Source organism: Pollicipes pollicipes, unplaced genomic scaffold (genome assembly GCF_011947565.3).
Source record: "Pollicipes pollicipes isolate AB1234 unplaced genomic scaffold, Ppol_2.1 Scaffold_4295;HRSCAF=5057_pilon_pilon_pilon, whole genome shotgun sequence".
NCBI classification, from domain to species: Eukaryota; Metazoa; Arthropoda; class Thecostraca; order Pollicipedomorpha; family Pollicipedidae; genus Pollicipes; species Pollicipes pollicipes.
Window position 1 is genome coordinate 22,029,072 of NW_023596461.1, and position 11,587 is coordinate 22,040,658.

Consider the following 11,587-nt stretch of genomic DNA (forward strand, 5'->3'; position numbering starts at 1 on the left):
TGAGAAGCTTAATTTAACCCCAAACCAAGCAGCAATGATTTAAATAAGGAAGAATTCAAATTTTTGTAAAGTAGATATGACGTTTTATCAATAAAGCACCTAACCCTACTTATTATTCCCATATTTCTACCTAATATGCCTGCAACAAAATTCATTTGATGCATAAACTTACGAGATTTGTCAATGAGCGCGCCAAGGTGCTGGATTTTTTCCTCTTCAATAGATGAAGTATTAATTTGCACGTTTATTTGGAAATGCGAAAAAGTGTAATGCAATGCTGAGTGAATGTTTTAGAAACGTTCAGTGAAAGAAAATTAGCACTAAACCAGGAAGGCGTTAGAAGCAAAATTGCGTTGACGCGGTTTTGTAGTTTCACAATACTTTTATTTTTGAAAAAAATCGCAGTATCAGCAGCGTGGGCGAGGCAAATCGTGTTACTGCTTAACGTAGGCAAGTCATTTATGTATATTGTAGATGGAATTGGGCCGAGAATTGATCCTGCGTGTACGCCCATCGTCACGTTTTTGAATGATAATAGATGAGTCCTGATTTTGACGGCTTGAGTTCTGCCAGGCCAATAAGAAGAAACGGTTTCTTGAGATTTTCGTCGGATACCGTATTTCGTAAGTTTGCCTAGAAAAAAGTTTATGTTGTCCGTGTCAAATGCTTTTTTCAAATCTAAACGCAGTCCAAGCACATATTCTCCGTTTTCAAAAGCCCAAGTGATAGTTTCCTGGAGAAGAATAAGTGACATGCATGTACTTTGCTCATCCGAAGTCCGGACGGATTTTGGTGAATTGGGCGACTTTGCTTTAGATGAAGGATGAGTCTACTGCTTGTAAGTTTTTCGAGAATTTCGGACATAAACGACAAAATACGGATAGGTCTGTAATTATTTACAAGTTTAGAGCTCCCACTTTGAAGATGGATTTCATCACGGCTTTGTTGAAAATGTCTGGAAATATCCCTGATATAAACAGCTGTTGAAAAGGTGAAGAACTACTTTGAGTATTACCCTATAAGACAACTTGAATGTCTGTATTTATGTCGTCAACTTCAGCTCCAACAATGCTAGATTCATTGATGACGAATTTATTCCTCTTCACTAGTGTGTGGCAGATCCATTTCATTTTCTGCATTTACGATGAGCTGGAGGGGGTTGAATGATGAGTTAGGAATCTTGTCCTTTAACTTTGTCCAATTTCAGTGAAGACGCAATTAAATAATTCTGCTATATCCGGATCATCTGTGAGAATTTTGTCATTAGCCTCGCTAATCCTAAGAGACTAAGAGGCACATAATAGCGAACAAAGGTCATTCACTAATTGCGACCCAGTGGTCAGGATCTGGATACCGCACCGATGAGTAGACAGGCTCTCCAACGTCACCGCCGTCGCGCGCCGCTGCACCGCCACACCAGTGGCCGGTCCCCATTCTGACAGACGCAAAGGGCGCCAGACACTCACCGCCGGCGACTGGCATTTGCTCGACCGATCGATAGTCCTGTGACACCAGAAGTCCCCCGAAATGTCTACCCACGTGGCGGCCGCTGAGTCGAGTACACTCGGCCCGCAGCTTCACGTGGACGAGCGTGAAGCGCTTACAGTGCGCTGGTGTTTCGCCGCACGCAGTGGCCGCGCCGCTTGCGACCCGCATCTGTCTGAAAACGGCCAGCGATATCAACTGTCTGAGAGAAGAAACTGGTGATTTTGTGAAACGTTCTATGGTTGCAAGAGTGCCTGAAGCATGGCTTTGAACCGTCGAGCACTTTCGGAATTGTGCTTCGTCGTTGTGGTACGGATTTTGCAGATCTTCACTCACGTATCTCCTTACTTCACTCCGGAGCCCCTCTCCTCTCCTTTACTTATCTCTCTCCCTTCTTGTCAATCTCTCTTCATTCCCCCCCCCCTCTCTCTCTTTCTCTGCTTTTTTTTGTTTCTTTTCACTTACCTACCTTGTTCCGTTTCTCATTCCAGCAAAACGCCCGTTTTTGGTGCAGACAACTCACATCCGTTGCATCGCATGCCTTAAGAACCATTGTCCGAGTGCTTTTAACCTCGTTCCTTTACGGTGTGATAAATTAACACTTCTTAATTTTTCTTATTATTTTTGCTGTAACATGCTCCTGAGCCTTCATACCATCTAGGAATGCCGAATGAATCATTCGAAACAATCTGCACCAGATCCTAGTAACCAGCTGGATACCACGCCACCGGTTGTCACGAGAGGCGATCGTTCAGCACGATGTGACGTTGGGACACGTGGTGTAGCCCGATCTCGGTGGTGCAGCCCCTGTCTCGGCAGATGCTGGCCGCAGCGGTGGCGGGCGAAGGGAGCGTGTTAGGCGCCGCCGGTCGTCACCCCCTCGCCAAGCCGTCCTCGTGTCACGCCTTCGGGCCGCAAGCCATCATGGAGGTCCTTCGCGAGAAGGTCGACGACGTCAACAAAGGTGACGGTCGCCGTCGGCACGTCATGTTTGCACATAAGCGTAGCAAGGTCTCAAGAGGGAGGTGCAAACCCGTTGCTGGAGGCAATTATTTCGTGCAGCACCATATGCTTAATGTGTCAAAGTTAAAGAACAGAAGGAGGGGAAAGCTTAGGGCTATGTGGTCATTGGTTAGGCAGAAGTTTGTGCACTTGGTGACTGTGAAATCGTTTAGCGCTAATGTACCTGTTAATTCGCAATTTCACCGCATGCGCTGTCAGCTGTTGTCATACTTGTGACTTCAGCAGCGACAGCCTTGTATCTGTGACGGCACCTGCCGGCCGCAACACTTAGTCGAACTCCGGCACTTGATTAGTCGCTTGCTTGAATGGCGAAACTTCGTACGGCCAGTGGGATAAGCCCAAGCACAAAACTCCTCAGCATACGTATATATGCATCTATATGGTATCTCACATTAGGGCATTGAAATAACAGAGCTGGCTTTATCGTTTCATCTCCATTTAAGACTTCATCAGGAAAGCTTCGCTTTTTTGCCGCACAAATTCACAATTGAAGGACAAAAATCATAAAGCGGGTAGTCATGCCTGTTTTAGCACCACAGTAAACACAACAGGGAAATGCAGGGAGCTGACGGTTCAAGAGCTAACAATATACAAAGATGGCGTCATAGAAGCTGCTGTGAACAAGGTGGTACAGCATTCTTCGTCGTGGAAATTTGCGCGTTTAGAGTTGCAGGAAATAAAGCAAATGCTGACCAACAATTACCCTATTCAGTCCACCGACAAACACACGCGACAGAAGCGCTTAACCTGTCCAAGCCCTACCGCGACTACACTAGACGTTACAGAGCACAAACTGTGCTATAAGCATGCAATGTCCCGAGGCTTACACGGTTGATGAAGAGTTCATTAGATCAACCCCCAGGAGACAATGTAAGCCGACATTCCCAGGGGCCCGGCTAGGACTAATTATATTTTACCGAAATCCCACGACACCATCCCTTCACTCGTGACACACTTCTGCTGAAGCAATGCAATGTGATGTACACTTGCAAGTGTTCCCCCGGAGACTGCGCGTGCCGTCCGGACTGTAACTACACAGCTGTCTGTTAGTGAGAGCTGGTATTGGTTGCTCCTTATATTGCTATCGCAGCGTCACAATGTGGGCGTTGATGAATATTGATGCTTATAATGATGCCTTATATATATATATATATATATATATATATATATATATATATATATATATATATATACCTATATTGATGTATGCGGGTGCTTTTTATGCAAAGTTGTCCCATATAGCACCAAATTTCATATCTCCTGCTCAATATTTCAAAACGAAGACAACATTTCGTAACACATTTGCTGTCATAAATAGTTTCCATGCACACATACGCATATATCATTAGATTTTGGAGCCATATATTTTGGTATACACTGGTCGTTAAAATACAAGTGACGTCGTTGTTTATATTCTTCTGAGATGCATTTTCGATCTGGCGGATTAAGCGATTGCCTTCCGATGGCTGTGATTGTTTAGGATAGAAGCAAAACTCCTTTTGAGCAAAGTCCAAGCAGACCACATTTCTCTCGAAGCTCCTTGCATGCCATCGACGTTCCATCAGCACGGTAACAGTCTCAAAACATGTAACCTAAATTACATTTATCACACCTGATAATGATAGGTAACAACCACCATGGTTTGTGATGAACTGACAAACTGACGGAATAGTCAAGCCTACCCACCGTAGCTACGAGGCGGAACACAGCGCTAGCGGAATTCTTTTCATTTTCCATTTCTAAGAACATACGATACGTGCTAGGCATCCAACGTGAAACACTTCGCAGCAAAATCATGGAAGACAATCTCGAACAGCTAAAGCGCCCCAGCTGAAATCTTCACATTCTTAATGACCTCTTTAAAGGTGCAATGCCTTTTGCATATCGGTCTTTCTGTCGTATCTGCATGATGTCTTTTTTCATAGTATGTCTCATCTTGTCCGTGTAATATGCCTAACCTTGTATTATCCCTTATCCTTCGTAGAGGGCTTGGGTTCCCTGCGCGTTGACCGGCCCGTTGGTGAATGGGTCCATGTCGCGTGAATATGTGCAGCCTCGAGCACATGTCGTCGTCCCACATCGCGTATCTGTCTACCATAGTGGTGTTATCTACCATCTGTTGTGTGGTGAGTCGCTGGTCATGGTAGGATATTATGTGCATTTTTGAGACGCCGTTCCGTGCGTGCGTTGTGATGTGTCCACTGAATGAGGTGGTCGTCAGTCCAATGTGTGTCTGTGCGTATGTGCGTGCGTGCGTGCGTGCGTGCGTGCGTGCGTGCGTGCGTGCGTGCGTGCGTGCGGGCGTGTCTAACCCCGTAATTACCATCTGCTGGCAACGTGTCCTGTCTGCTAAGGAGAAGACGCGAATTGACAGTTTGGTATCGTCCACATGCCTAGTTCTCTCCTGTTGTGTGCTCGAGATACAACATACGCAATTTTCCGTGATGCCAATGCTAAAGTGATAATGTCAGTGATGTTAACACACTTCAATATTCCATTATTAATCTGGAGCCGACCGAACATTGAATCATTGCATGCAGCGTTTCTTGTCTTTCTTTACAGATCAGCTGGACAAATACGTCAATATACTGAAATATCTAAGAGCAGTACCTGAGATACTGGATAGATATCTGTTGGGGTAAGGACTGGAGGACGCGTTTAAATGAAAATAATAGAAAAAACATCCATCCAGTTTTGCCTGATTTCTCTGTGAACAGACAAGGCTGCTTCGATGTCGCAAAGTATCTGGATCGGGCATTGAAACGCTGACTAAAATCTTGCCGTCGTTCTCCTGTATGTTGATGTGAATGGCATCATGCAGTTGCACGTACAATGTATGTACAGCAACCAACCGCACCTGGGATAAAGATCCATGCGCCCGTAAACCCAGCTGAGACACAGATGACAAATGCTAATACCCATCACATCTCATCTCAGTCTTTGCACCGCGCGATCGGCCATACTGTACGCTACTGAGCCTTCCCGCAAGTTGCGCCTGCGCGTCGCCGCCAGCTGCGCCTGCGCGTTACCGCATGTTGCGCCTGGGCGTAGCCCATGTTGCACCGTTTCTCGCCCGTCGTTCGTTTCTGAGCCTTCCTGGCGCGCAGGCAGGGCATCGCAACCGAGCACGGTGCCGTGTTGGCCGAATTCGAGACGACGCTGCAGCAGCGACTGCAGGTGGTGCGGCTGGACGTGCTGCTGCCCTGGGTGCGGCTGCTGAAGCTGCAGGAGCTGGCCGAGCAGTCGGGCAGGCTGCAGCAGGCCGCAGCCACCGCCCTGGCCATCAACCTCCGACTCGCACTGAGTACGCACCCGCGCTGGCCACGCAGACGAATGAGTCGCGCCTTACAGCAGACAGTGAATTGCGACTGGTGACGTTGTTGTCCTGTCTAAGCGGGGCAGAATCATCGCTGGACTGAGCCCTGGATAACTTCTGCAATTTTATCGGGGACGTGGGCATGTTCCATCCTCGGGAACATTTTTTTTTTGCGCACATAATTTAGGGAAGAAAGCTGAACAACTTATGTTCGATTGTTTCCCGATTCATGGTCCGTTGCAGTAAATGACCATGACGAGGCACTTTTCAGGTGCCTTCGCTGGAAGAGTATCATGCGATATATATATATATATAATATATATATATATATATATATATATATATGTATATATATATGTATATATATACACACACACTTATATATATATATATATATATATATATATATATATATTTTCCAGGTCTATATATATATATATATATATATATATATATATATATATATATATATATATATATATATATATATATATATATATATATATATATATATATATGCATATATGTATTTATATATTTATACCCATATACATATACAGGTGTATATACGTGTCATTTGGTTATTATCATATCATTTGTTCGCTTTCGTTTAGTCGCCTTGATACCTGTTTTCCTTCCGTAAATGTTTGATGGATAATATTTTTGTCGCTTCCCTAAATTCCTCTTTACATTCGTGCTCACAGCAGCAAAGATATACGATAAATCCAGCTGCAAAGGCCTTTAACAAGCTGCGCGACCCTTTCCAGACTCAACGAAGACAACGAAGCAGAACATTCTGGACAGCGTTCACGGACTGGTGGACCAGTACCGAGGTCTATTCCTAAATTGTAAGCGAGTTCAGCATACGTGCGCAGCCAGTATTTTCTTGAAGATAGGGCCCGGAGCTCGGGGAGCACGCACCGCGCCGAACTTTGACTTTCTGTCAGGATACGTCTATGATGATAAAGAGGAATCCGGGCCTAAGGGAGGGGGGAGGGCGGGGGGGGGGGGGGGGCTCCCTTGGCTACGCCCCTGCTCTAGTAAGTAAAGCGCTAAAATACATTCACTGGTATTCTTACGTTCAAACGCTGAACAATCACTGCGCAATGTAATCGCCACGCCTAACAAACATATTTTCGAAACATCCATTAACATTGTTGTTTTCGTTCCTATGAACATTCTTCAAGAGATCTTTGCGATGTTTAGAATAGAGTTATCAACATCTAGATTCCCGCTTTTCCTTAAATTTTCGACGCTTTTTGGTTTTGGAAGCAATCAGCGTTTTACTCACCTCCGTACGAATGTATATAAGCGAGAACCTATTTTATATATATATATATATATATATATATATATATATATATATATATATATAGACATGTGGTCGATATTGTAATAGTGAAATCCGAAATACGCTGGTACAGGAATGCATTCTACAACATTTCACCACACGTCATAATTATTAGCTTTTCTACAATTTTCCAGGTCTTGACTGCCACGCGAAGATGACTTTTAACACTAAACAGCGTCGACTTATTCAAAGTACAAGCTCAACTACTAACTTCATTAATTAACCAGCTTGACCTCTATAACCTTCATTCTGGCTGGCACAGTCTAAAAGTTGCTAAGAATCTCTAAATAACCATAGAGACGGAAGCAATGTTTCAAACCATTTCGGAAAAAGGGAACTCAGTCTTTTGGGAGACAGTTGCTGAAAAGGCGTTCTCCCTCCTATGTATCGACTGTGCACTTCATAGAATTGAAAACCATAGCGTGCACAAAAAAAAAACACTCAACCACACTCAGACGGCTCTCATGGAGCATTGTCTTCAGAGGAACAGTTGCTTTCGCAAATGTGCGCTTCGCAACACGTTCACGTACTTATGCAACACGTAGGCAAGGGGGGAAATATTTGGGATAATCAGTTCGTTATAGTACCGCGAATATTTGTGATATCGTTTGTGCTCGCTCTAAGATATGCATGTCAACTGACTGTGGTGTAAGCCCTTGAGAACCACTTGATTTTGACATTTTTACAGACAAAATCATTATGGACATGTGGGTAGAAAACGCCTGGCCCGACGACTCCCCAGAGGAAAAGGAGGAAATCGTCCGCCACATCTATATGCATGTAAGTCACTTCGAGGAATATACTTCGCCGGGGGCGGCGGCAATGTACGCGTCGTCAGAGACGCGCCTCCACACAGCTTTACAAGTAGAGACGGCCCCCACAGCTTTAGAGAGACCCAATATTGTCAAACGCATGCAAGCGTTCCGATGAAACAAGCAGGATTACCAACTCATGTAGAGAACGCTAAATGTACTTGATACATCCGTGGGGACCGGGAGGTATCCCAAGCTTAGGGCCGATGTCCATTTTTGTCCTTTCTTTCCAGTTACCACCCATACGGCTAATAGCAACTTTTCAGGAAATCGCTCAGCCCCTCTTCCCCCATAGCCCCTTGTTCTTGCGTCTCTTTCGTTGTTGTGTCTGTTTGAAACGCAATGTTCACAACACGACTGTCACATTGCCGTGGAAATACCGAACCAAATACCGAACCACCACGCGCGACTCCCCTTGATTGGAATCCCCTCACACCGTGCACGTGTCAGAGAACACATTCGCACCTTCGGTTGGTTAACACCTGTCTTACGCATCAGCTGATGTACCGCGGCGGAAACTTCGCATCTTGTTGCGGGGGCCATTCCACCCATATGGGGCCCGACTCCCCACCCCCTCCCGCCGGTGTTGGGCTGGGTCCCCTCAGTGAGGAAACTAGCCCACATTACCATGCGCCCGCTCTTTTAAATAGTAACAAATCCATATCTTGCAAGAGGAAAACAAATTTCACAGATAAGTCACAGTTTCAAGCGTCTCTGAAATCCCTCAGCCCCTTGCTAGCCTCGGTGGGATCGGCCGCTGAGCTGGCTCTGATGAGCCGGGCCTCTGTACTGGCTCTGGTAAGCCCGGCCTCTGTACTGACTCTGATGAGCCCGGCCTCTGTGCTAGCTCTGGCGAGAACGAAAGCTGCGCTGGGTCTGGTAAGACACGGTCCTGCGCCGGCTCTAATGGGATCGCCCAGCTAAAATGGGTTTTGCTGAACTGCTGTTCATCAGAGCCAAATTTGTATCACATGCTGTCCCGCATCATGCATTTCTGTCATGCGAGCTTTCTTAAATGCTAAGCCAGTCCGCAAATGTTCATAGGTTTTCACGAGGTTTTCATGAGTTAGGCTTTCACCTAACAGCGGGATCGGGACGGAGAATCGACGACAATATGTTGCCAATTTCATAAGTATTAGGTTACCGGGTTTAAGGCATATGGCTTTCACAAATTACCGAGTATAAGGTTAGATCATTGTTTACCGCCAACTTAACACTTGCATGATACCGCACGAGCATACAAGCAGTCCAGACATCCAGGCCTCATGCCCCGGCACACAATACGCGGTACCGTGCTGAGGGCGGTCGGAAGCGAAGCCGGCTAAGCCAAAATTTTTCCTGGACACGTGCCTGGCGTAGAACAAAAGAAATACAGCAGTGAGCGCCAGTGTTCACTTCAACGACAAGCTAACTTTTTGTAAGTGCACATAACGTAAGCATCCCTCCATCAAACCAAGTCCCAAGGCGACGTTTGTTCGCTCAGCTTCGGACGAATGTAACAAATTTGCTGCGGTTCTAGTATCCTGGAATCTGCGTTGTCTTTTGCGGTCGTTAAAATTTACACGTCAAAGCTAGTATTTCAGGAACGTAATCCACTGCCGTGTATCGCCCTTCAACGTGTTTGTCTGGTGGATTGTACGGTCTTCGTAGACGTGCGTTTCTTAAGTGTACATTAAACCGGTCACGAACGCTGCGTTTCATTTCTCCTACATACATTGTCCGTGCGCGGACGTTTTAAGATAACTTTGTGCTGATGCTACGTTCTCCGTGCACATTTCTAGTTCAGCCGATTGACACATATGTGGCAAGCCCCATTCCCAGCTGGACACGCCACCACCTCGGGGCTAATCGAACTAGTATGAACTTTAAAATAGGACCCCCAGTCCACGTTGCTCTCAAGCGGTGCAAACCGCTCGATGCTATGGCAGCATTCACCTGCTTGCACACCTTAAGCATGCACGCAGCACAACTTATAACATAAAGTCAACTATAAGCGGGATATTTGCGTATCCAAAAACTGCTCCTTTTTCTACGACTTCTTAGCGAATGGGATGCATTGTTAAAGTGGGAGCGTGAGTCTCCAGCGGCAGGCCTCACTCTGCATTCCAGGTATCCGCTGTCACGCCAAGGAAGGGATATTTTAGGGATATTTTAGGGATATTTTAGGGATAGAAGGGATATTTTAACTGGCCTACACATACACGACTGGGGATCAGAAGACACACGGCACAGCTCTCCACATTTTGACCTAAGTGCTGCCTTTTTAGTAGCCATTGGGCTTGTCAAATTTCGGCTATGGTTTGTAGTAAAGTTCCGTGGTACATCTTCCATCTGAGCCTGGGCCAGACCGTCACCCTGGTGGGGGGAGCGTAGGTTACCGGCGAGCCGCCACTTCGCTGTTACGTAGGCGTACTGTGACCAGCCCTGGTCGAGGATGAAGGATATCATTCTTGAACCAAAGAAAATGCCTGCCGTCTTTTCACAGTGGCATGTTGTAGACCTGACGTCATCCATATTATGGTTCGGTGGTGTTTGTTCCTGTGATCTGATTATGTATTTTTTACAATCCGTTAACGCTGTGGGTGTCACTTTATATACTTTTATAGGAAGGGGCGGGGGGGGGGGGGGGGGGGTTGAGTGCTCTAATGCTAACCTGAGTTTTCCCCAATGATCCTCAGACCTTCATCATTGCATATAAGTAAAGAGAGAATACTGGGCCTAATAAATACAGAACAGTTGTCTTAGCTATTGGTATACTAGGTAGTAGGTACCTAGACATATTAATAGAAGCGTCATGCTCATTTTGTACTACATATCCTGCAAGTGGCTAAATATTTTTGTCATACAGTAGCCAGTCCGCAAAGGTTCGACATTTTTCAAAGGATAGTGCCTGAATTGGGATCAAGAACAATTGACTACAAGATACGGCAGCTTTTGAAAGTACAAGGTGACCCGGATGAAAGTTAACGCATGTTTTTCCCAACAGTAACAAGTGTATTTGTCGCAAAATCATGGCTGTGGTGGTTATGCAATGCGATCAATGACAGCGGTAGTCATCATTGATCTGTTACTAAGATTAACTGATATTGTTTTTTCTGTAAATTATATCCTATTCCAAGCTTTGCACGAAATGCAGTTCGCATTATCTTGAAATAAGAGGTCAGTACTCCACAGGAAAGCATCTATACTTCAGCATGGAGCACACAGCTTGAAGTGAACGAAATCTGGGAGAAGTCAAGTGCGGGGGCTAGATCTAGCCAATCTTTTCGGCTGAGCTCTCAACCGAACTTAGAGAGTGACACCCGTGGTTCACAGGTTTTACAGGCTGGCAGCTTATATTTGATAACAATTTGCACGCTGGTGACATCATGATGCTATCCTTCCCCATTCCTGTCAACTGCTTTGCTGCTGTCGCTTTTGCTACGCTGCCCATTGAGCCTGTACCCTGTGCACTTGAGCTTAGTCTGATTGGTGTTCTGCCGTTACATTTACTACATTTAGATCACAGCTCACGCACGGACGGAACGCGTCGCCCCTGGGGCTGGAGCTTTTTTGCGTGGACCACAACTCACCTGCTACTTTAATTCGGTAGGTTATGAC

The 11,587-nt window shown here is 45.7% G+C and overlaps 1 protein-coding gene across 1 annotated transcript; it reads left to right on the plus strand.

Annotated features, from left to right (window-relative positions):
- Positions 1 to 1,635: 1,635 nt before the first annotated feature.
- LOC119096192 (uncharacterized) lies at positions 1,636 to 10,567 on the plus strand. The gene is made up of 6 exons (XM_037218981.1): positions 1,636 to 1,794; positions 2,305 to 2,449; positions 5,071 to 5,146; positions 5,616 to 5,812; positions 6,592 to 6,672; positions 7,864 to 10,567. Exons 1-6 carry the CDS (start codon positions 1,747 to 1,749, stop codon positions 8,103 to 8,105), a joined length of 789 nt encoding a protein of 262 aa, XP_037074876.1. The 5' UTR covers positions 1,636 to 1,746; the 3' UTR covers positions 8,106 to 10,567.
- Positions 10,568 to 11,587: the final 1,020 nt, after the last annotated feature.

Bases quoted from the DNA above. Each gene is read 5' to 3' on its own strand.
- LOC119096192 (XM_037218981.1), top strand. From the start codon at position 1,747: ATGGCTTTGAACCGTCGAGCACTTTCGGAATTGTGCTTCGTCGTTGTG. The intron at 1,795-2,304 runs GTACGGATTTTG...CTGTCTCGGCAG, and splicing joins AATTGTGCTTCGTCGTTGTG to ATGCTGGCCGCAGCGGTGGC. The intron at 5,147-5,615 runs GTAAGGACTGGA...CCTGGCGCGCAG, and splicing joins CTGGATAGATATCTGTTGGG to GCAGGGCATCGCAACCGAGC.